Genomic DNA, 21,584 nt, shown 5'->3' on the forward strand with positions numbered 1-21,584 from the left:
CACACACACACACACACACACACACACACACACACATATATATATATATATATATCACAACATACAGGGATATGGGAAAGAATTATAGACACTGACACACGTACATCTACACAGGTTGAACTGGATGGACTATTGTCTTTTTTTCAACCTTACCTACTATGTAACACAATGAAAAAGGCCTATCCCTTCCATTTAAGAGCACACTAAGGCTCCATTCACACTAACGCGTTTTTTTATGCATTTTGCAGAAATGCATGGGAATTTTTTAACATGGGTTCCTATGGATGCTTTTTTGTGCCTCTGCGTTTTTGGAAAGGGTCAGGGACTTTTTTTCATGCAAAATGCAGAGTTTTGCATGTAATAGAATTCAATGGACCAGCATCAAAAACGCAAGTACAGTGTTTTTGCGACGTTTTTGACGCGTTTTGCGTTTTTGGCGTTTTTTTTTTTTTTTTTTTTTAGACTGTATACAGTCTAAAAAAACTAAAGAAAAAAAAAAAAACATCACAAAAATGCTGTAAAAACGCTGCTCAAAAACGCAGCAAGCGCCACAAAAAACACTGCAGAAACGCTCAAAAGCAACATGCATAGATGTGAATCGAGCCTTACTCCAGAAAAACTATGGCCTGAAATCATGGCCTGACAAGGAAGAGAGGCGCCTCTAAGTGTAGAAATTTTAAAACTTTTGATAGTAACAAACAAATGGCAACTCACATGAGTGAAGATAAAAGCAAGCACATTTGTGGATGAAACGTCCCAGGAGCAGGATGGGAAGCCTGATCACGGTTCCTCCACTTCTCAGCTGGTCTGGGGAAAGGTGTAGCAGGCACATCAATGTGGATATCCACAGAGGATGGTGAACTGTCAGAGGCCTTTGTGTTGTACAGCGAGGACTGTTTGTATGCCTGCAGTGCCATAAGCGAGGGCCTCTGACAGTTAAAACCACACAAAAAAGTTGTCCTGTTTCCTGTCAGATGGAAGAAGGCATGTTGGGAACTCTGGACAGGTATTATGTTGCAGAGAAGGGGTGTATACAGCCCAGAAACATCCAGAAATCAGAAAAAGTTTCCACCTAGTTACCAGTGAAGAGCAGCAAACTCACAAGAAAATTGGTCCATCCAAGGGTCAGACATTAAAGTTTACTGCACCCAAAATGAAACCTGTCATGACTCTAAATAGTCACCTCATCAAGTTAGTACTAGGGGTGCCCTAACCAAACTTCTTGCTGGGTAGTTGGGGACATGACCTCAACCTCACCTAACCTCAAACTAGCAGGAGGAAGTACAAACTAATCATAGACTGCAGGAATTTACTAAAAGAGAAGTTGATGCTTAGAATAGACTTTCTACAGGGGTAGTAAGTCAACAGTAATTGGATTCAAACATGCTTAGGACAAACATAGCTCTATGGGGTTCAGGGGGTAAGGAATGGATCAGCTAAAAAAAACATTTACATCAACTATACAGTTACAGTTGTCCAAGAACCACAGATCTATGCTCAAGCAAAAAAAAATAAAAATATGTATAGGTCAGACTTGATGGATCACTTATTATATTTAACCACTTGCAGACCACCTCCTGTAGCTTTGCTGCTACAGAGCGGCTCAGCTGTGCTTAATTACGTAAATATATATGATTTGCATGTCTCCCCGGCTGTGCTGTCATTCGCTACAGAACAAAACCGATCAGTGGGTCCTGGCCATTGATTTATGGCCAAGACCCACTGATTGCCCGAGCGAGTGATAGAAGAGAGCCCTGTGGTGGTAAACTACATAGGGCTCACAGGGCTCTCTACAGATAGCAGTGATGTGTATTTTTTTCTCCCTGCGCGGCAGGGAGTAAAAACCAGCACACTGCTTTAGTGTATGCACATAGTACATACATTAAACATTGTTGGACACACAGGTAAGCTCTTGATTTCCCCTAAATGTTAACCCCTTCCCAGCTAGTGTCATTAGTACAGTGACAATATAAGCATATGTTTGGGAATGGGCGCTATCTACAAATCTCGGAATTTGATAGTGGAAGAAGTAAGGCTCTAAAACAATGAAACATAGCTACTTTTTATAAATTTGTTCAGTAATAAACAATCTAGCTTGTTTGTCCTCTGACCTGGGGCCATGAGATTGCATTTAGAGTTCATATCCAAATGAACTTCCAATCGTTCATGTCAAGGACCAGAACAAAGTGTCCAGTGCTTGTTTTGATTGAGTTACATTGCTAGGATTAGAGACCACTGTGCTGCTGACCTTGGAGAGTGACATCACAACATGCAGCTCATTTGTTGACATTAAATCAAGTGTTGGCAGTGTGATTATATACAAGACATTCTTAAAAAAATAAAAATCATCTGCCAAACAGCTGATCTTTTCTGAAAGTAGAAATCCACCCAATTGTTTTTATAATGTAACCGGGCAAGATTTAGGTTTCGGTTTGGTTTACTATGCCATTTGAGACTGTGGAGAAGAGACTGTAAGACCGACACAACATTGACAGCTAGAGCTATACTGTAAATTGAACCCCTTGTTTTACATGCTACCATGGAGAAGTCACTTGGGACCGTCTGTCTCAATGCTGGTGTCAATAACCTGCTAGAAAATTCTTAAAGGACCGTACTGAGGGACTAACGAGACTGCCATTGCCGTGACCGTCTGAAAATGCTAGGTGCCTGGCAGTCATGCTGATCCAGTGGTTTTAGTTATTCGAAGTAATGACCTAAAACAAATACTGTACACAGATCAGAGGTTCTGTCTTCACACTGGCTCTAATATACATGCTTGTCCTGCATCAGTGATTCTTAAAGTGGCTGTAAAAGCAAAAGGTTTTTTACCCTAATACATTATATGCATTAAGATAAAAATAACCTTCTGTGTGCAGCAGCCCCCCTAATACTTACCTGAGCCCATCTCTATCCATCGATGTTGCACGAGAGACTCGGCTGCCAGGGACTCTCCCTCCTGATTGGCTGAGACAGCAGCGGAGCGACATTGACTCCTGCTGCTGCCAATCAAAGTCAGTGAGCCGATGAGGAGAGAGAGGGGGCAGGACCTGAATGGACACACAGAGCTACAGTTTGGCTCGGGTGCCCCCATAGCAAACTGCTTGCTGTGGGGGCATTTAACAGGAGGGAGGGGCCAGAAGCACTGAAGAGGGACCCGAGAAGAGGAGGATCTGGGCTGTGCTGTAATAAAAAAAAAAAAAACACAAGACTTTAGCCTCACTTTAAAGTATTGAATCCAGAGACAAATAGGCAGCCATTATTTTTATAGGAAGGTCAGATATGGAAGACCCTGAATTTGGTAGTGCCTTCCATTTTAAATATGCAAAGCATTTAAGTTCTTACTTGCTAGAAAAGCTAGCTGGTCAATTCCCAAGCACAGGCCCTCGTTAACTTCCATTACATCCTGACTGAGCCAAATTTGTGTCTCATTTGCTCCCCCTCTCAGACACTGCAGCTCCCCCTCTCAGACACAGCAGCAGAAACAATGCTGTCAATCCAGAAAGAAGTAGGCAGGACTAGGTGTGGCCAGGTTCTGACTTGACAGCCTACAGGCTTGTGACTCAGCAGTGACAGTGATTGTTGGCCATGCCTCCTGCAAAGCCTTCTCATCCCACTGTAGTGCAAGCGGGCACAGCTTACTTGAGGTTGACAACCCTGCTCTGAATTCAGGAGCAGTGCAGCAGTGTTATACAATCACAGGACGTTGCACGAGGTATGATACCATCTTTTAGTAAAATATAAAGGCTGCGTCGAGTAAATAGTTACCAAGTATGTCAAACAATGGGCAACACTTTAAAAGTCTTCAGAGGTCATTAGTTTGGCGTTAACAGTGACTGATGAGTACCTGACACTTGTGTTTGAATCTGCATGGGAGTTGTGGACTGTTAACATTTTTATTTAGTTTTTATTTTATTAATCTTTATTTTACTTATTAAAAAAAAAACAAAAAAAAAGCATTTTTCTTTAACATAGAGGCTCATAGCTGAGCAGTTCCAGGTTCATGAAGAGCAGTGAAAACCCTGCGCTGTGGCGTGTATTTCCATGTAGCTGTCTGCGCTATGATTACCCTGTATGGGATATTCTCATTTCTAACACCACTAAGTATGTGTGGCGCTATTTCAACATATACAGTAGAGTGTTCAAAGTACTTCAGTCAATAATAATCTCAATAAATGAAACGATAAAAAAATAAATTCATGTAAATGCATCACATTGAAGAGTGCTACGTGCTAAAAAATGAGTACTTCTACATCCAATCACAAAATAAGTTCATGTGCTTAGAAAGTGCTTCGGTGCTTCAACAATTCATTAATATATTATTTGCAGTGCTGCGTGCTGCAACCAAGTACTTGTACATCTATTCACAAATAAAGTTCATGTGTTGTAAAAAGTGCTCAGTGCTTCATTCATACTATCCTAGGGAGGTCAAATGAAGATGTGATTGGGTGACAGCCAGCTGAATCACTTCTACCTCCAAGCCACCAATGCACTGTAAAAAGGTAACCAAACTCCCAGATGCTTTAACAGATAGGAGTTTGTTTGCTACTGCATCTGCAACAGTATATATATATATTTTTTTTTTATGGGAGGCCCCATAGTTTTACTTCAAAGTTGCTGACGAACACCATGCAGGTAGTGTTGGACTTTCTTGTTAGAAAGCTCAACAGTCTTTGCAAACTAGGAATATGAAGAATACCTCGCACAACCGAATTGTAGAAAACGTTTTTCTTAATTTATTAAATAGCTTGTGCCTTTTTATTTAAGAAAAACGTTTTTCTTTGTCCAGGAAATCCTTCATATTCCTAGTATTTTATATGCAGGACAAAACAAACTGTACCAGAACCTGGCCATAGTGGATGGGCATGAGAGCTGAGGTCAACTTGGAGTGGTTTGTTTGATATTGCATATTGTCATAGGTATACTCTGACATAAAAACAGATTTCTAGGTTTTATTCCAACAATTTAAAATTAGTTTATAAGCGTTGAAACTATAAGAATAATAAAACCAATTATAGTTTTACTTTAAATTTCCACTTTGAAATTTTACAGCATTGTTTCTTGAATCTATCCTAAGTGTACCACTAGCGTGTTCATTTTTTTTTTCCACAGGAGACAAAGTCAAACAAAAGCCCCTGGAGCTAAAAGTCCTGTGGCAGTTACTAAGCCAGAGAAGTGTGAGAAACTGGATCGTCTAGTACGAGTGGATACCACTCAGAGAACTGAAAAAACAGAGGCAATAGAGAAGGTAGAAAAGACGGAGAGCACTGAGAGACCCGATAACGTAGAAGAAGAAGAGACAAACAGTGATAAACATGAAAGCATTCAGCAACCTGAAACGTGTACTACTAATGAAGAACCAGAACTGCAAAATATCCCAACCAATGCAGTAAAAGAACCAGCCATAGAAGATGGCGAAAACTTGGAAAAAAATGAGAAAATTGTAGAGACTGATTCAGTGCTGCTAAATGACAAGGAAGATCTGGTTGAGGAGAGGGACGTTCTCGAGTATTTGGGGAAGAAAGACAAGACTGGACTTGAAGTTAAACCTGAGAAGGTTGAGCCAGTGATCAAGGCAGAAAACAATGAGATGATGCAAAAACCAGAAAAAACAGAATCCGTGATCAAACCTGAAAAAGTCGAACCAGTGGAAAAATTGGAAAAGTCAGATGTCGCCTTGAAAAACGAAAGGAGTGACCATGTGGCAGGATCTGAAAAGCAAGAGCTTACTCTGAAGGCGGATAAGGTTTCTGCTGCTGGAAAAGCCGAAAAGTTAGACCTTGCTGTGAAGTCAGAAAAGGTTAGTCAAGCAGCCAGACAAGAAAAGTTGGAACGCGTTGTAAAGCCTGAAAAGGGCTCCACTGCTGCTAAACAAGAAAAGTTGGACCGCATTTTAAAACAAGATAAAAGTACTTCAGGATCAAGGCAAGAAAAAGAATCTGTTGTAAAGCCAACAGTCCCAGTAAAACGAAATAAAAATGGAAAATTGGAGAAAAATACTCCAGCTTTTAAACCAGAAAAGTCAGAACTTGCCGTAAAGTCAGAGAAGTTAGAAATTCCTAGAAAGGCTCAAAAGGCTGAAGTCGTTGGGAAGACCAGTTTACCAAGTAAAGAGGAAGTCTTGGAAGCACCGGACATAGAAGAAGGGGTGAGGAAACTTGAAAAAATGGAGACACCCAGTAGAATTGAACAGAATGATGCAATGAAGAGGCAGCCAAAGCCAGAATCGTTGGAGCACACCCCAAAGATGGAGGCTGTGAAGAAACTTGAGAAAGAGCCTACAGAAGAAAAGGCAGTGAGGAAGGAGAGAGTTGAAAAAACTCCAAAGTTGGACAAGCCTGCAAAGGGAGACCGTGCAGATAGGACTGGGAAGGTGGAACGTTCAGAGAAACCAAGTAGGACTGAGAGAATGGATAGATCACTGAGGGCAGAAAAAGAAAAATATACAAAGGTGGAGAAGCCAGAGAAATCTACCAGAGCTGAGAGAGCATCCAAGACTTCCAGGACAGATAGACTTTCAAGGACGGATAAATCCGAGAGACCTGAAAAGATGCCCAAGTTGGAAAGGATAGAAAAATCACCAAAGGTGGAAAAAGTGACGAGGAATGACCGAGTTGATAGGCATGAGAAGCTAGTGAAGGAGAAAATTGAAAAACACACAAGGGCTGAAAAAGTGGATAAAGTGGATCCACCTGCTCCTAAAGTAGCACTGAAACCCAAGCAGAAGCCCACAAAAGTGAAGGCTGAACCACCACCAAAGAAAAGGAAAAAATGGCTTAAAGAGGTGGTATCATCCTCTGATTCAGACTCCTCCCCTGACCAGCAGAGTGAAGAAGGTAAGAAGCTAATGTGTACATCTTTTTGTTTTACCAATATTCTCACTGCGTGTGTGTACTGTTGGGTGTCATTTTTGCTGGCCTCTTCTAGTGAAGTAAGGCAAATTATGAATTCAAATGGAAGTCCTTACAAAAATGTTCAATATTTATCAATGTTTGAATGAATTGTCTGAGTGCTAAGGCTCGTCTCAATTCTTACCTGGTGGGAATAGTGGCCCACATACAATACTTTTATCCTTTGTAGTCCTATTGTATAGGGTACCACCAATTCACTTTCTATTTACAGCTCTGGAGCTACTTGCAGCACCCTTACGGATGTGTTGAAGTCCTCTTTGGAGGACCTCTGCCCTTTTTTGACCCAGATTACCCAGTTATTTGCAGATTCTGTATCTGATTTACACCTTACATTGGCAGCTTCTGAGCCATGGGCTGCAAAGACTGTCTGATTGTAAAACATTGATTTCAGTCTTCTGTTCTTGCTCCTGAATTACATGAGACAGTTTCAGCTCTTACTGATACAGAATCAGCCTGTTGCTTCTACCAGTACAGTTTCCAGTCCTGGGTCATCCTAAGGTGGCAAAGACATCTGTTTTGTGAGGATTTTTGTTCAGAAGTGGTCCGTTCACACTGTGGATCCTGCCCTGCCTCACCATAACAAGGTGCTTACTGTATCAGTGGAGAATGTACCTGTCTTTAAAGTAGAACTATAGGCAAAACTACTTTTTTCATTTGGAATAGAGTAAAGGAGGGTTACGTTTTTTTTTTTTTTTTCTGCCGTCTGTGTCTCATTGGGGAGATTCTCTTTCACTTCCTGACCCATAGCCAAATAGGGAGTGAGAGGAAATCCCCGTAGATTAAGGGAATTCCTTGGGGACCCCCATATCACCAGAACTAGTGTCCCCATTGGAAGATTTCTCTTCTATTACTTTTCTGGGGACAACCCAAAATTTAGGATATTCTTTTACTTTCACTTTCAATGATAACGGTAAACAGGACAAATGGAGAGGATAAATCTCCTTAACAGGGCACAGACAGCAATAAAAACTGACAAGTGTTCTAATCCCTCTGTACTATTTCCAAAACTAGAAAAAAAGTTTTGCCTTTAGTTATACGTTAAGGTCCCTACCGCCAATTGGTTGAAATCTCTTTTTAGAGCTCTGTTCTTATTGGCAGGTCTTGCTCCACACCTGATCCTGGCTGTGACTTTACTTTGCCAAACCATTACTGTCAAAAAATTCCTTAAAATAAATCCATCCACTGCTGAGGTTGCTATCTTGCTAATTGACTGCGCGGAGCAGATGACTGTTGCATTAAAGTAAAACTAAAGGCAAATTTTTTTTTTTTAGTTTTGGTTTGAGTGGAGAGAGAGATTACAACACCTGTCAGTTTATATTGTTATCTCTTCCCCCATTAGGAAAATTCATCCTCTCTCTTATTTGTCCTGTTTACCATTAACATTAAAAGTGAAAGTAAAAGAAAATCCCAAATTTTGGGTTGTCCCCAGAAAAGAATTAGAGGGGAAATCTTCTAATGGGGACACTAGTTCTGATGTCCTTCGAGTCCCCAAAGGGGTTCCCTTAATTTGCAGGGATTTCCCCTCCCTTCTTGGTTTGGCTATGGGACAGAATGTGAAGAGAAATCTCCCCAATGGGACATAGATGGAAAAAAAATAAACCAACAGGGGTTATAACCCTCCCTTACTAAAAAAGTTTTTTCCTATAGTTCTTCAAGTTTAAGCCACGATAGTTGGCTCCTATCTCTCATGTGCCTCATGTCGGTGCATATGCTTAGGGCACTTTGAATAAAGAAACTGCAAAACTTTTGTGCAAGTGTTTGATCTGCAAGGACTTTAAGGGACATAGAGGTGGATTTACTAAAGGCAAATATACTGTGCAGTTGAAGTGCACTGCAGGTGCAGTTGCTCTAGATCTGAGGGGGAGCTCTGTTGATTTCTATCATCCAATCATGTGCAAGCAAAAATTTCGTTTTTTTATTTTCCTTGCATGTTCCCCTCATATATAGAGCAACTGCACTTGTGGGTACACTTGCAGTGCACAGACTATTTACCTTTACTAAATCAACCCCAGTGTCTCGAAACCAGCTCTTTAAACCATGATCATGAATGCTACTAGCTGCAAGAGCACCCATATTCCTCAGGGGAGAAGAAGAGAAGAAGCCTAAGGAGCAGATTGTGAAGTTGCCTCTGACTGTTAGGAAACCACCTTCTTTGTTTCCCCACTTGACTTTAACGTCAAGACCCCCCCCCCCCCCCCCCCCCCCTGGTTACTCATGCACCCGCAAAGTGTTCTTTCTCATTAACATGCCCCACTTTCCAGACCAGAGCTCATCTGTTGACTTTTACTGACACTTGGACAGCTTGCATTCCACATGCCTGAATGCAGGAGGTAGTGTCCTAGGGCTCCCTCCTCATTTCCTTACTTCTAATATTCCTGTGTCTGCCAGTTGGTTCTTCTAGATTAATGTGCTATTGTCCCAGTCCATAGGGCAGGGGTCTTCAAACTACGACCCTCCAGTTGTTCAGGAACTTCAATTCCCATCATGCCTAGTCATGTCTGTGAATGTCAGAGTTTTACAATGCCTCATGGGAAGTGTAGTTCTGCAACAGCTGGAGGACCATAGTTTGAGGATCCCTGCCATAGGGCATAGCAGTTCAAGGGGTTTTACTATGGCCTGTTCACTAACCCTAAATCAAAGGGGGGTATTCTTCCCATGTTGGATCTTAAGGCTTAGAATGTTTACATTTGAGTCTGAAAGATGCTGATTGCATGTGTCCATCTGTCCAGTGCATCAGCCATTTTTATGGTTTACTGTGTGTCCCCTACACTACACTTCCTGGCCCTGCCTTTTGGTCTGTCCTCTACACCATGGGTGTTCACCAAGGGGCTGGCTCCAGTGTTGGCCCCTTTGCATTCTTGTAACCTCCCCAGTGTGGCATACTTTAGAAGATGACCTCCTGGTGAGAGAACAGATGGTGAAGGCTCTATCAGATAAGGAATATCTAACTGTGCAAACATTACAGAAATGTAGGTGGATTCTGAAGCTTAAAGCGGAACTTTAGTCTTTTTTTTCATCTTTCTATTTATTAAATCCTCTGCCCTTGTTTTAACTTTGGATAGTAAAACATTTTTTTCTGCCAGTAAATACCTTATACAGCCCACTTCCTGTTTTTTGTCTGGTAAAAAGCCTAGGCTTTTGACATCATGCACAGCTCTTTCTCTCCCATTCTCCTGAGAGTTTGCCAGGAAGAGAGGGGGTGAGTCATAAGAGGGCCAATGAAAGCTGCAGAGCTGGAGGTGTGCCTCTGTGTCTGTGTAAATCCAGGAAGTGAAAAGGCAGCAACTTCAGCTGCCCACAGTTAAAATGGATGCAGCCAGACTCAATGGAGGGAGCTTTCTGCAGTATATTTGTCAAGTACAGAATCACAGTATATATAAAATAATATGCAAAGTGGTTGGAGGGAAGCTTCAGAATGGCAAAGATGTTTTATTACAAATTATGTGAGCAGACTGCAGTTCCTCTAAGAAATTATATCTGGAACCGGTTCATCGCTTGCAGTATCTGAGTCTGGTCATAGACACGTGTTAGTTTGTCATTTTCCTTCCACAAAAGAAAATTGGTCTCTGTGGTCTCCACTTTAAATGCTGTCCTGAAGGTCATCTGACTCTGCTTCTGCATGGGAGTCATGGGACTGATGGCAACCTCCTTTGAGGCAATTCCCTTCACCCAATTTCACTCCTGGCATCTGCAATGCAACATTTTGTTGTCATGGGACATGTCAATAGTGTCTCTGGGCTATTCGCTTAATGCCAAGGTCAGGACATAACTGGCTTGGTGGCTTAGGAATCTGGCTGTAGAAAGAGGTCATCGGATAAATCTTGTCTCCTGATAAACATTCTAGAGCTTCGGACTATTTGTCTTTCTCTTCATTGTTGGAGCAACCTGTTGGAGGGCCATTCATTCCAGATTAAGTAGGACACTAGTAAGGCAATAGTGTACACCAAGAATCAGGGAGGAACCACTGTAGCAAGAAAATAAGAGCAGATCCTACATATCATAAGGCTGCTGGTGTAAATGGGCCCTAAAGGGTGTTTCTTACTAGAGCTTGACCCAAAGGGGCACGTGATTTGGACTCAAAATTCCTCTTCTATTATCTCTCTTGGAAGTCTTTTAGTCGCTGCCCCAATTGTTATCAGGGAAGCAACGGCAGATCAATGAATCCCTGATAGCGATAGAGAGGGAGTGACTCCATAGAGTATTTTTTTTTTCTGTTAGTGATTTTATTGCTGGCATGGCACCTGCATGTGCAATGTGTGACATAGGTCTGTTTCTTCGATACAATAAATAAGCCATTCTCTGAAAGCATATGGCACCACCTTATGGTAATTTAGGGGTAATGCATCCATATGGTCTTTCATGAAATACTGAACCACAACCAAGTCTCAGAAGGCTATTGAAAACTGTTTCTATAGCTTGGTGGTCAAGCTCTTATGTTTTCTGGTCTTTCCAGTTCCCTTTCCCTCATTCACATACCAGGATAGTGAGCACCAACATAATCTTGAAAGTTGAAAGCAAAATAATGTATTTTGCCTTCATAGTATAAAGGCTTCCATTTTCTGTCTGAAAGCAGAAGACCTCTTTTTCTTTGATATTATAACTCGCAGATCTATTTTTATGCTAACAAGATAAAACAAAACAATTATACTTGCTAACCTTGGAGATAGTAAAACATGGATCTTTACAGAGATATCCGCTTTATAATGTTCTTTTGTCTTTTCAGAACGTGTTCCTGTAGGCCGAGTGCTGAACACAAGAGCAATGAAGGAGATGTACCGCAGTTATATAGAAATGCTGGTTAGCACTGCATTAGACCCAGATATGATTCAGGCATTGGAAGATACAAGTGGTGAGTAATGAGCTTTCCTAATATGTTTTCTTGATTCTTCTGCCGGACAACATTTTCTGGAGATAGGCAGCATAACTTCAGTTGCAAATGACAGTATTTATGTGCATGTGGATATAGCAATCTTAAAGGAGTTTTTCATGTAGCCAATATATTTATATAATCCCTCCTTGAGATTTTTAAATGTACACTCCATTCAAAATGTAAAGCAGACTTATACTATTGTAACACCAACCCCATTCTGATCTTCCAACTCTGACTTGACTAAAGGAGCAGGTTAAATTCTTACCTGTCTTGGGAAAAAAGCAACCCTTTATGTCATGTCCTGTCATGTGATAGGATCAGTATTCAGGCTGAGTCACATCTGGCTGGCTGTTCCTGAAATCCTAAGCCCCTTTAGCTGAGACCATGTGATCAAACTCTCAGTATTTAGTCACATGACACAGGGGACATCCCAGAAGATCAGGATAGATAGGCATTGCATATAAGTATTGCATAGCTTTGCATCCAGCCAGCTTTAGGAACATTATCATATGTTCTTTGTCTAATGCCTGTCTGAAAGATACTGCCTGCAGAGTCAAATAGCTCAAGCTGAAATTTCCTCACAAGAGAATATGTTAAAGCGCTTGTAAAGGCATAGTTTTTTATCAAAATAATAAACATATTATGCAGTATGTACCTGCTCTGTGCAATAGTATTGCACAGGTGCCCTGTGCATCAGCTAGTAGGCCAAACTGGACTATAATGAAGTCCACTGTCAAGCAATGTGACATGGGCATCTCAAGGCTCTGGCCTGATGAAGCCACATGTGGCGAAACACGTCAAAGCCGGAGCATTTGGATGCCCATCTTACATTGCTCGACTGTGGATTTCATTATAGTCCACTTTGCGCTTGCTGAATTTGCACCTGAGAATAATAAATGCAAATCTTGAATTTACTATTTTTTTGTTTCCCCTTCTTGGGGCAGTTACTACTGTTGTATATTCTGAACCAAACGAAAATCTTCCAAGTGGTGTTTGCTTCTTGTAGTCAAACAAATCTTCCAGATGAAGCCACATATGTCGAGACCTGTCAAAGTATCTTCTAGAAGCTGAAATGTTCAAAAGAGACCTCTACTGTATTTGTACAATTTTATTGATGTTTTATATTATTGGTAAAATGTAATGATTTTGTCCTTTTAAAAAAAATTCTAGTCTGTAAATGGTACCTTTTTAAAATCCCGCAGTGTACGTTTTTTTGAAAACTTGAGTTTCATGCAGCTTATATCTGCTGATTTATCAGATTTTTACATACAGAACTCTTGTCTATGTGACACATACTCCCTCTAGCGCTCCAATAAATGTCTGTTAATGGCTAAGAGAGAGGGCTATGCTTGAACAAATGGACAAAGCATTTTTTAGTTTAGATTTCTCCGCCATTCAGATGAAGATTTGGCACCTAGAGATTTTTCTAACATGACAGTGAGCTACATAGAACATAGTGTGTATTATGGGTCGACTGATATTGTTTTTTTCGGGCTACCTTTAAGGCCGATATTCTGTAGATTTAAAGTTTTTATTTTTACACTGTCCTTTTACTTTTTTTTTTTAATCACTTTTAGTGTTGTCACAAGGAATGTAAACATTCCTTGTGACAGTAATAGGCAGTGACAGGTACTCTTTATGGAGGGATCTGGGGTCTGTAAGACCCCAAATCCCTCCACTGCACTTAAAAGTATTCAAAACGCCACTATTGGCTTTTTTGAATACTTTCTATTTTTTAAAACTGGCGCCTTTAGGATGAGAGTAATCCAAAAGTCATGTCATGACATCGCTTTCGGGTTACTAGATCCGAGACACGAACAAAGCAATCAGCTTTGTTCGGGTCACTGTGCAGCTGGCGGATGTGTCGGCTGGTCGCTCGGGCCTCCTGGTGGGATGGGAGACCCTAGCCTAGCGGCGGAATAGGGGGGGGATGTCCCCTCCCGATACGTGTGATAATGGCCAAGCGGCTGCTGAGCCACATCAGTTGTTATTACAAGTAAGCCGACTGTCCGCTCTAAAGAATGGTATGGGGACGATGCCTGCTGCTGCAGGCATCACCCCAATACAACCACTTGAAACAATATTGGTAAGTTTGTTACCGATACCGATTCTTCAAAAAAAGTGAATATCGGCCGCCGATAATCGGTCGACCCCTAGAGTTTATCCCTTTTCGGCAGTTTGAATGAAAAAATGTCATGCATTACCGAAGTGTGCCTTAAAAGTCCAGTTTTTATATGTCTAAAAATGGTGAATTAATATGGAAAATGATTGTTCTTGATTTGGAAAATCAAAATTACACTTTAATCAATCTGGTAGTGTCAGTGGCATGGTGGAGTTCTTGTAAGCAGTGCAATCAATATTGCTTTCTAGCCTGACACGGACATGTCTCATTGTATTGCTGACTCAGTGAAGAATGTCAAGCTGTTTGCTTTGTGTTGATACACCTTCCCAAGGTCACCAGCTGAGTTTTTTTTTTCCTGCCTCCTCCGCAGATGAACTTTACCTCCCACCCATGAGAAAAATCGATGGCATTGTAAATGAACACAAGAAGAAAGTCTTGAAGAAGTTTTCACTGAGTTCATCTGTTCAGGTAGGACCTCTACTTGCCCCTTACATTTCATTCAAAAACATGTTACTTGGTGTAACCCAGTAATAAACACACCAATCAAAAATGAAAGAACTCATGTAAGCACCGTTGGTATCCTAAAAATCCTTCTTAAACAGATGGGTTTCTATAGTGAGTGCTCCCTCTTAAAGGGGAACTAAACTTTGGATACAGTGCCCAAAAAAGCAGGCAGAAGGCAAAGGACTAATCACCAGTATTGCTTGTGGTCTTCCTGCCAATGATCATTTCATATCGCCAATCACCAGGCCAAAATTGGATGAAAGAGATCAGATCATTTTAATTGTTGAGTAAAATATATATAAAAACAGCCAAAGCATTTCGGGGGCAACACATCCCCTCTTCATCATGGCTGCAAGAAAGAGCAGAAATACAGGTATGATGGTTTTTGCTTATTTTTGTAGCCCCGATAAAGGGGAGGGGGTTGTTTCCCCTAAAAGACATTGGCTGTTTATATAGGACATTATCAACCATTAAAATTATCTTGGGCTCTTTTATCTGTCTTTGTTCTGGCACTCCTTTCTGTCCTTCTATGGTTTGAGCTACTGTTTGGTGCCCATCAAGGAAAGCCTTGCTGTGTGGGAGCCGCCTTGCCAGAGAAATTGAGATTGTTTAAGGTTTTCCTTCATCTGACTACACTTGTATGTCTGAAAGTTCCCATTGATTAGGTTCTTCTGAAATTTTGGATGAGGACTGGGTTAGTATACTACAAGAACTGAGGACAGTATCACGAGTATTATGTCCCCTAGCCTGGCTCGGCTATTTTTTCTACATAGGGTCTATAGAACACCAGAATTTTTACATTAAATAGGTTTAAGAGCAGATGCTAATTGTTCAAAATGTGGAGCCAACCAGTAATCCCATATACACCTGATTTGGAGATGCCCAAAGTTAACCACTTCAGATGGTCAGGTGTGGACAAAAAAACTTAGCTAAACCTCACTAATGACATGGGTTCCTCCAGCGCAGAAAAAAGAACCCCCCAAAAAACAAGCAAACATCTGTGAGCTTCACCTACATGCAAAGCTTACGCTGTTGTCTTGGAATATCAGGACTGTTTCTGTTAATCAACTATGAATCACAGCCTTGACTGGTTATACTGGGGCTTGTTATGGCTGACACGTGGCCACTCATTAAAATTAGAAGAAAAGAGGTTTAACCTTAAACTACGTAGAGGGTTCTTTACTGTAAGAGCGGCAAGGATGTGGAATTCCCTTGCACAGGCGGTGGTCTCAGCGGGGAGCATCGATAGTTTCAAAAAGCTATTAGATAAGCACCTGAACGACCACAACATACAGGGATATACAATGTAATACTGACATATAATCACACACATAGGTTGGACTTGTGTCTTATTTCGACCTCACCTACTATGTAACAATGTAATATATGGGAATGGTTTAACCTTGCAAAGCATTTGTGCACAGCCTGGTTTGTGATTCAGACTTTTCTGGCTGGACAGTATAGTCAGATGTTCAGATGCCATTGCGGCATAAATACAACTTGGTCAAGATAGAACGTTCGGTCAGACCACCCTAGCCCCCAGGTTGCTGATTGGACAGTGAAGCAGCAGAAGATGAATGAGATCATCCTTCTGCTGTCTCCTCCTGTCAGTATGTTTACTGTCAGAACATGTGCACTGTACAGGGAATTACAGGAAACTGATATCAAGATATATATCAGAACTTATACCCCTTGAGTACATCAATAATTTTTATTTTTTTTATAATATTCTTAATTTAAGTTTTCACGAGATCATCGCCACCGGCATACAGATAATACACATAAATAGAGCGTGACAATTTCCAGTTATTGAGTTATCAGTTGAGAGAAGGTCAACAGGTCTGAACATACATTATTGGGTTACCATTTGAGTAAGACTCAGTATGAATTTGACCGTAATTTAAAAAAAATGTTGTATTTGTCATAGTGGGAAATTAGGGAAACTTTCCCAGTTAAATCTGGTTTAAACTTATGCAGAAAAACAATTATGTACGGGTTATGTACACCTGAACTATCATATGACGGATAGGGTCTTGGGGGGGCTTGAGGAACAGACAGTAGGGGGATAATAGCCAAGCAGTCTGAGGGACTAGTGAAGAGGAAGGTCAAAGGGGAAAAAAATGTGCTGCCTCTCAAGATGTTCCCAGGACAGATAGGTAGGCAATGCTGTCAGGATATGTTCATGCATGTTTCAGTTGATCTTATATGACTCTTCAGTTGGGAGGCTAGAAACAGTTGCCATCACTTTTAGGTAGGTATCTATGGATATCAATGTTTTTTAAATGGATACATAACTGCATTTATTGGATTTTTTTTTTTTAACTGAGTGCTTTGGAGTTTAACTCATTTTCTTCATGCTCTGAAATATATTTTCATTCTTACTTTTTCATTACCTGTAGGAGGCGCTTCACACATTTCCACAGCTAATTACTGAATCAGGGGCGTCTACTGTGAGGATGAAACCCGGCGGAGAGCCTTACAATCGGAAAACACTCAACAAGCTAAAAAAGAATGTAGCCAAACCGCAGGTAGGGAGAAATATGGACAGTTCTGGTGATTGTGGGAAAGTACTCTTATTTCCTGCCATGCATCCAACCATTTCAGTTTTCCTAATAAGTTATTGGGATGGCAGACTTATTCGGCCGATCAAACCAAAGACATGGCCCCTCCGGACCAGTTAAAAAATAGTTCCACCAACATTTTTAAAGTTTGTCTCAGGGTTTCCTACTATTTGGACATTCCTGGTGCATTTCTCAGAATTGTCCACTCTAACTTGCCAGATATAATTCTAAGAAGCCAGCGACTCTAATCCTAGCATGGAAATGGCTTTAAGAGAGGGATAGCACATTTTTCAAGATAACTTCTAAGCTGTAGGAAATGTTAGTCTGCTACCGATTTGAGACCCCTGTACCAGCCAAAAATTAAACAGACAAAAAAAAAGTTCTGTTTCATCTTTACTTATTTACCCCTCCACAGTTTTCATGGTTTTTGGTTCTGTTTCTCCTCTAGGAATTCAAGGTGGATGCTGAGAAGTCACTTTATTACTCCTTGTACCATTCCTTGCATCACTACAAGTATCACACCTTCCTACGTTGCAAGCAAGAGGTAAGTAGGTGATTCGTCTTTGAACCCACCCAGCTTACATGACTGCTATACTTTAAAGATTTAATTAAATTATTTTATTAATAGAAAATAATCTTTGGAGGAGGGGGTGGTTGTATTTAATTTTAATTTCATGCCAAAAGTCACTAATACTTGGAATTTTGGTATTTTAGTGTGTTAAAATGGTATTGCATAAAAAGACCAAGTGTACTTCTTAAACATGACAACTATTAAAGTAAATGTATACCCTAAGTGAGTGACATTTAGTTTGCTAAAGCATTGTGTATCATAAACAATGTCCAGTTGTTTTTTACCTTTTTTGCATCTCTGTTCAGATGATCTCCTGCAACCCAATTGCAGCCACTTCCTGTCTACAAGTATGTGCTACAGCTACTGCTGCTTGGCATTTGCAGGTTTCCTGATGGTGACAACAGTGTAAAATGCCTGCGCATTATGTGTCCTCAAGGCCACTTGTAGTCTCCGCTGGTAGAATGTGTGACGTTTGTCATGCATTTTTTCTCTACAAAATGCTATACCTAGGAAGTAATAAGTCAGTAAAAATAAAAAACAAAAAACGTGAAAAAAAATGCGTTAAGAAATATTCTGAATGAAAAGTGTAAGCGGCAAACATTCTGTAATGCCCCGTACACACGGTCGGACCTTGTTCGGACATTCCGACAACAAAATCCGAGGATTTTTTCCGACGGATGTTGGCTCAAATTTTGTCTTGCATACACACGGTCACAAAAAGTTGTCGGAAAATCCGTTCTGAACGCGGTGACGTAAAACACGTACGTCGGGACTATAAACGGGGCAGTGGCCAATAGCTTTCATCTCTTTATTTATTCTGAGCATGCGTGGCACTTTGTCCATCGGATTTGTGTACACACGATCGGAATTTCCGACAACGGATTTTGTTGTCGGAAAATTTTATATCCTGCTCTCAAACTTTGTGTGTCAGAAAATCCGATGGAAAATGTCCGATGGAGCCTACACACGGTCGGAATTTCCGACAACACGCTCCGATCGGACATTTTCCATCGGAAAATCCGACTGTGTGTACGGGGCATAAGACATATACACAGTGAGTAAACATAAAATAGATAAAGGTCGCGCTGTTCAATCATCTATATACAAATGTAAAAAATAGATGATTAAAACAGTTCAAAAGTAATGTGAAAATAAATCCTGATGTCAATCTCCACCTTCCACCACCGTAGTGATCTTAAATATCAGTGCTTCTACCAACAGCTGAAAGGCTCGCTTACCAGCTAATATTGATCCCTCATTACAAGGGATCGTTGGTGCTTGTGGCTTTAGCCCAGCTAAGGCCTTTCTCCAGGTCCAGATGGTCTCCCAACAAGATCACCCCTTGGCACTGTATAAGATGTGAAGATTTCTCACTCAGGTTCTAGGTGATGCATCTCCTCCGTCCGGAGGAAACACAAAGACTCTTTATATGTTCAGGTACCACTGGAGACAGCAATTATAAAGCATCTACATATTTATTATTAACATGATTAAAAATGAGTAGACCCGAGCGCCGGTATCTTTTTCTTAAAGGCCATATTGGAGGCATCAAAGTGACGTTGGCTACCATTTACGCTCCAAATACTCACCAAGACTCATTTCTATGTAAAACCCTCTCGAAGCTGGTGGAGTTTGCAGAAGGTAAACTAATCCTCGGAGGTGATTTCAGTGTTCGTCTCGACCCTTGTATAGATACCTCCACTGGTATTTCCGTGGTTCCTATCGGATACAGGAAATGTACACAGCAGAAACTTCACGATGCTGGAGAGCGTAATTACTCTTTCTTCTCTACACCTCATCAGTTATATTCTCAGATCAACCTCTTTTTGATCCCCCACCAACTACTATCTCTTGTCCTAGACGTTTCTATTGGACACATAACCTGGTCTGACCACGCACCGGTTATGCTGTGTCTCTTCCTGTCTAACTCTACCACCGCCCCGGATTGGTGATAGTACCTGAATGAGAGTCTGTTACAGATCCCAGAGGTTCTGACTGATGTGGTCCAAGAGCTCACAGCGTACTTTTGGACAAATGCCATCCCTGAGAGTGACCCGGATATAGTGTGGGAAGCCCACAAAGCGGTCATACGGGGAACCTTGATTAAACACGGATCACGAGTCAAGAAAGCGAGAGAACTGACAAAACTGTTAGCTGACATCCAGGTCCTTAAGCAGCAGCATAAAAGATCACCAGCCTCTTCTGTGGGGATTGAACACCTTCGCCAGCAGGTCTCAAACCTCCTTCGTTACAAAGCAAAAGCAGAACTTCAATCCTGCAAGAAGCTAGGGTATGAATCGGGGGATAAGTGTGGCTAGCCCGGGCCCTCAGATACCAACATAAGGCCTCCTATATCCCATATATTAAGGATACGGATGGACAAAAACTCTCCTTACCCAAAGACCTTGCCCATATGTTTGGGGAATTTTATTCTTCACTATACAACCTTCCACCCCCTCTTTCCTCTCCTTCCATAGAAGATTACCTTTCTTCAGCACACTTTTCGCGCCTCCCGTCCCCGATTCAGGGAGAGCTGTAAATCCCCAGCAGTGAAGTCAGCCCGGCCCCAGCCGGGTTTACTTTACAGTACTACAAGACCCTTCGTCCCTGCTAGGTCCACATATGTTAAGTGTTTAATGGCCTGGGACAGGCTACTTCATTCCCACCGGAATCACTATTGGCACATGTGTCAGTCATCTCGAAAGAAAGGAAGGATCCCTCTGTATGTGGCAGCTACCAGCCGATCTCTCTGCTCAATGTGGACCTGAAGTGTTTTACCAATGCGGCTTCAATCTTTGCTACCCCAACTGGTCCACCTGGACCAAGTGGGCTTCATTCCTTCCCATGAAGCAAGGGACAACACAGTTAAAGTGCTCAGTCTGGTCCACTTCACCAATCAAACGGGGCTTTTCCTGCGTATTCTTTAGTACAGATGCGGAGAAGGCCTTTGATAGGGTGAATTGGGCCTTTATGTTTGCGCTCCTGAAACACATGGGTTTTGGGGAGCAGATGCTCCACTGGATAGCTAGCATCTACTCCTCACCACAGGCCATGGCAAAAGCAAATGGGGTGTTTTCAGAGCCGTTCCCTGTTTTTAATGGCACCCGTCAGGGATGCCCTCTCTCACCCCTGCTTTTCACCCTCTCGTTGGAGCCATCCCTGAACAATGTTAGACAGAACACAGATGTCTCCCATAAAGTCTCCGCTTACGCGGTCGATATTCTCTTCTCCTTGACCAATCCACACATCTCTCTGCCGAATTTTCTGAAAGAATTTGATCATTACGGAGCATTATCAAATGTGAAAATTAACTATTCCAAATCGGAGGCGATGGGAGTCACCCTGCCCTCCCCTTTACGTCATACCCTTCAGCTCAACTTTAAATGGACATCTTCGGCTTTGAAGTACTTGAGCACCCACATCACCCCAAATCTAGGGGATACGTTTAAGATTAACTTTCCAACCTTGCTCAGGGAAGTGCGTTTTCTTTTAGACAAATGGAATCGAGGATTGCATTCTTGGTTTGCAGCTGTAACATCATCAAAATGAGCATCTTGCCAAAATTCCTGTACCACTTTCAGACCTTACCTATCTCCATCCCTTTGGCCTTCTTTCGCCAAATCAATGCTTTCTTTACAAAGTTCATATGGGCACATAAACAGCCTAGGATCTAGGATCAGTAGACACCTTCTGTAGCTACCTAAAATCCATGGAGGGGTAGCCGTCCCAGACGCACTCCAGTATTACCAAGTGGCCCATCTTGGTAGGGTAATAGACTGGTGTAGACACAAAGATCTTAAGCTATGGACACACATAGAACAGCAGTTTAGCACTATTCCCCTGAATAGGGTACCATGGTGCTATGCTTCCTTGCCTGCTTCCCTCAAGTCACATCCAACTATAGGACCTACTCTCTGAGTTGGACATATAGCATGCTCCGCCCACTTAACGCTGTTTCCCATATTGGGAAACCCCGGGTTTCCCCGGGGGTAGAGAGTGGCCCGTTTCGGAATCTTCGGGAGAGGGACTGCTTTCAAATCTCCCGTTT

General features: G+C 41.6%; 1 protein-coding gene across 2 annotated transcripts in view; it reads left to right on the top strand.

Annotated features, from left to right (window-relative positions):
• Nucleotides 1-21,584, top strand: part of PRR12 (proline rich 12) — a 166,154-nt gene that overhangs the window by 129,234 nt on the left and 15,336 nt on the right. For both annotated transcript variants that reach the window (XR_012236316.1, XM_073602168.1), the window contains exons 9-13: nt 5,110-6,833; nt 11,632-11,757; nt 14,271-14,368; nt 16,804-16,932; nt 17,414-17,509. Coding sequence is in view for 1 of the 2 variants with exons in the window: in XM_073602168.1 (XP_073458269.1) it covers nt 5,110-6,833; nt 11,632-11,757; nt 14,271-14,368; nt 16,804-16,932; nt 17,414-17,509 (2,173 nt within the window). In the remaining variant the exon portion in view is untranslated. The remainder of the gene's footprint in view (nt 1-5,109; nt 6,834-11,631; nt 11,758-14,270; nt 14,369-16,803; nt 16,933-17,413; nt 17,510-21,584) is intronic.

This window comes from Aquarana catesbeiana, linkage group LG10 (assembly GCF_042186555.1).
Source record: "Aquarana catesbeiana isolate 2022-GZ linkage group LG10, ASM4218655v1, whole genome shotgun sequence".
NCBI classification, from domain to species: Eukaryota; Metazoa; Chordata; class Amphibia; order Anura; family Ranidae; genus Aquarana; species Aquarana catesbeiana.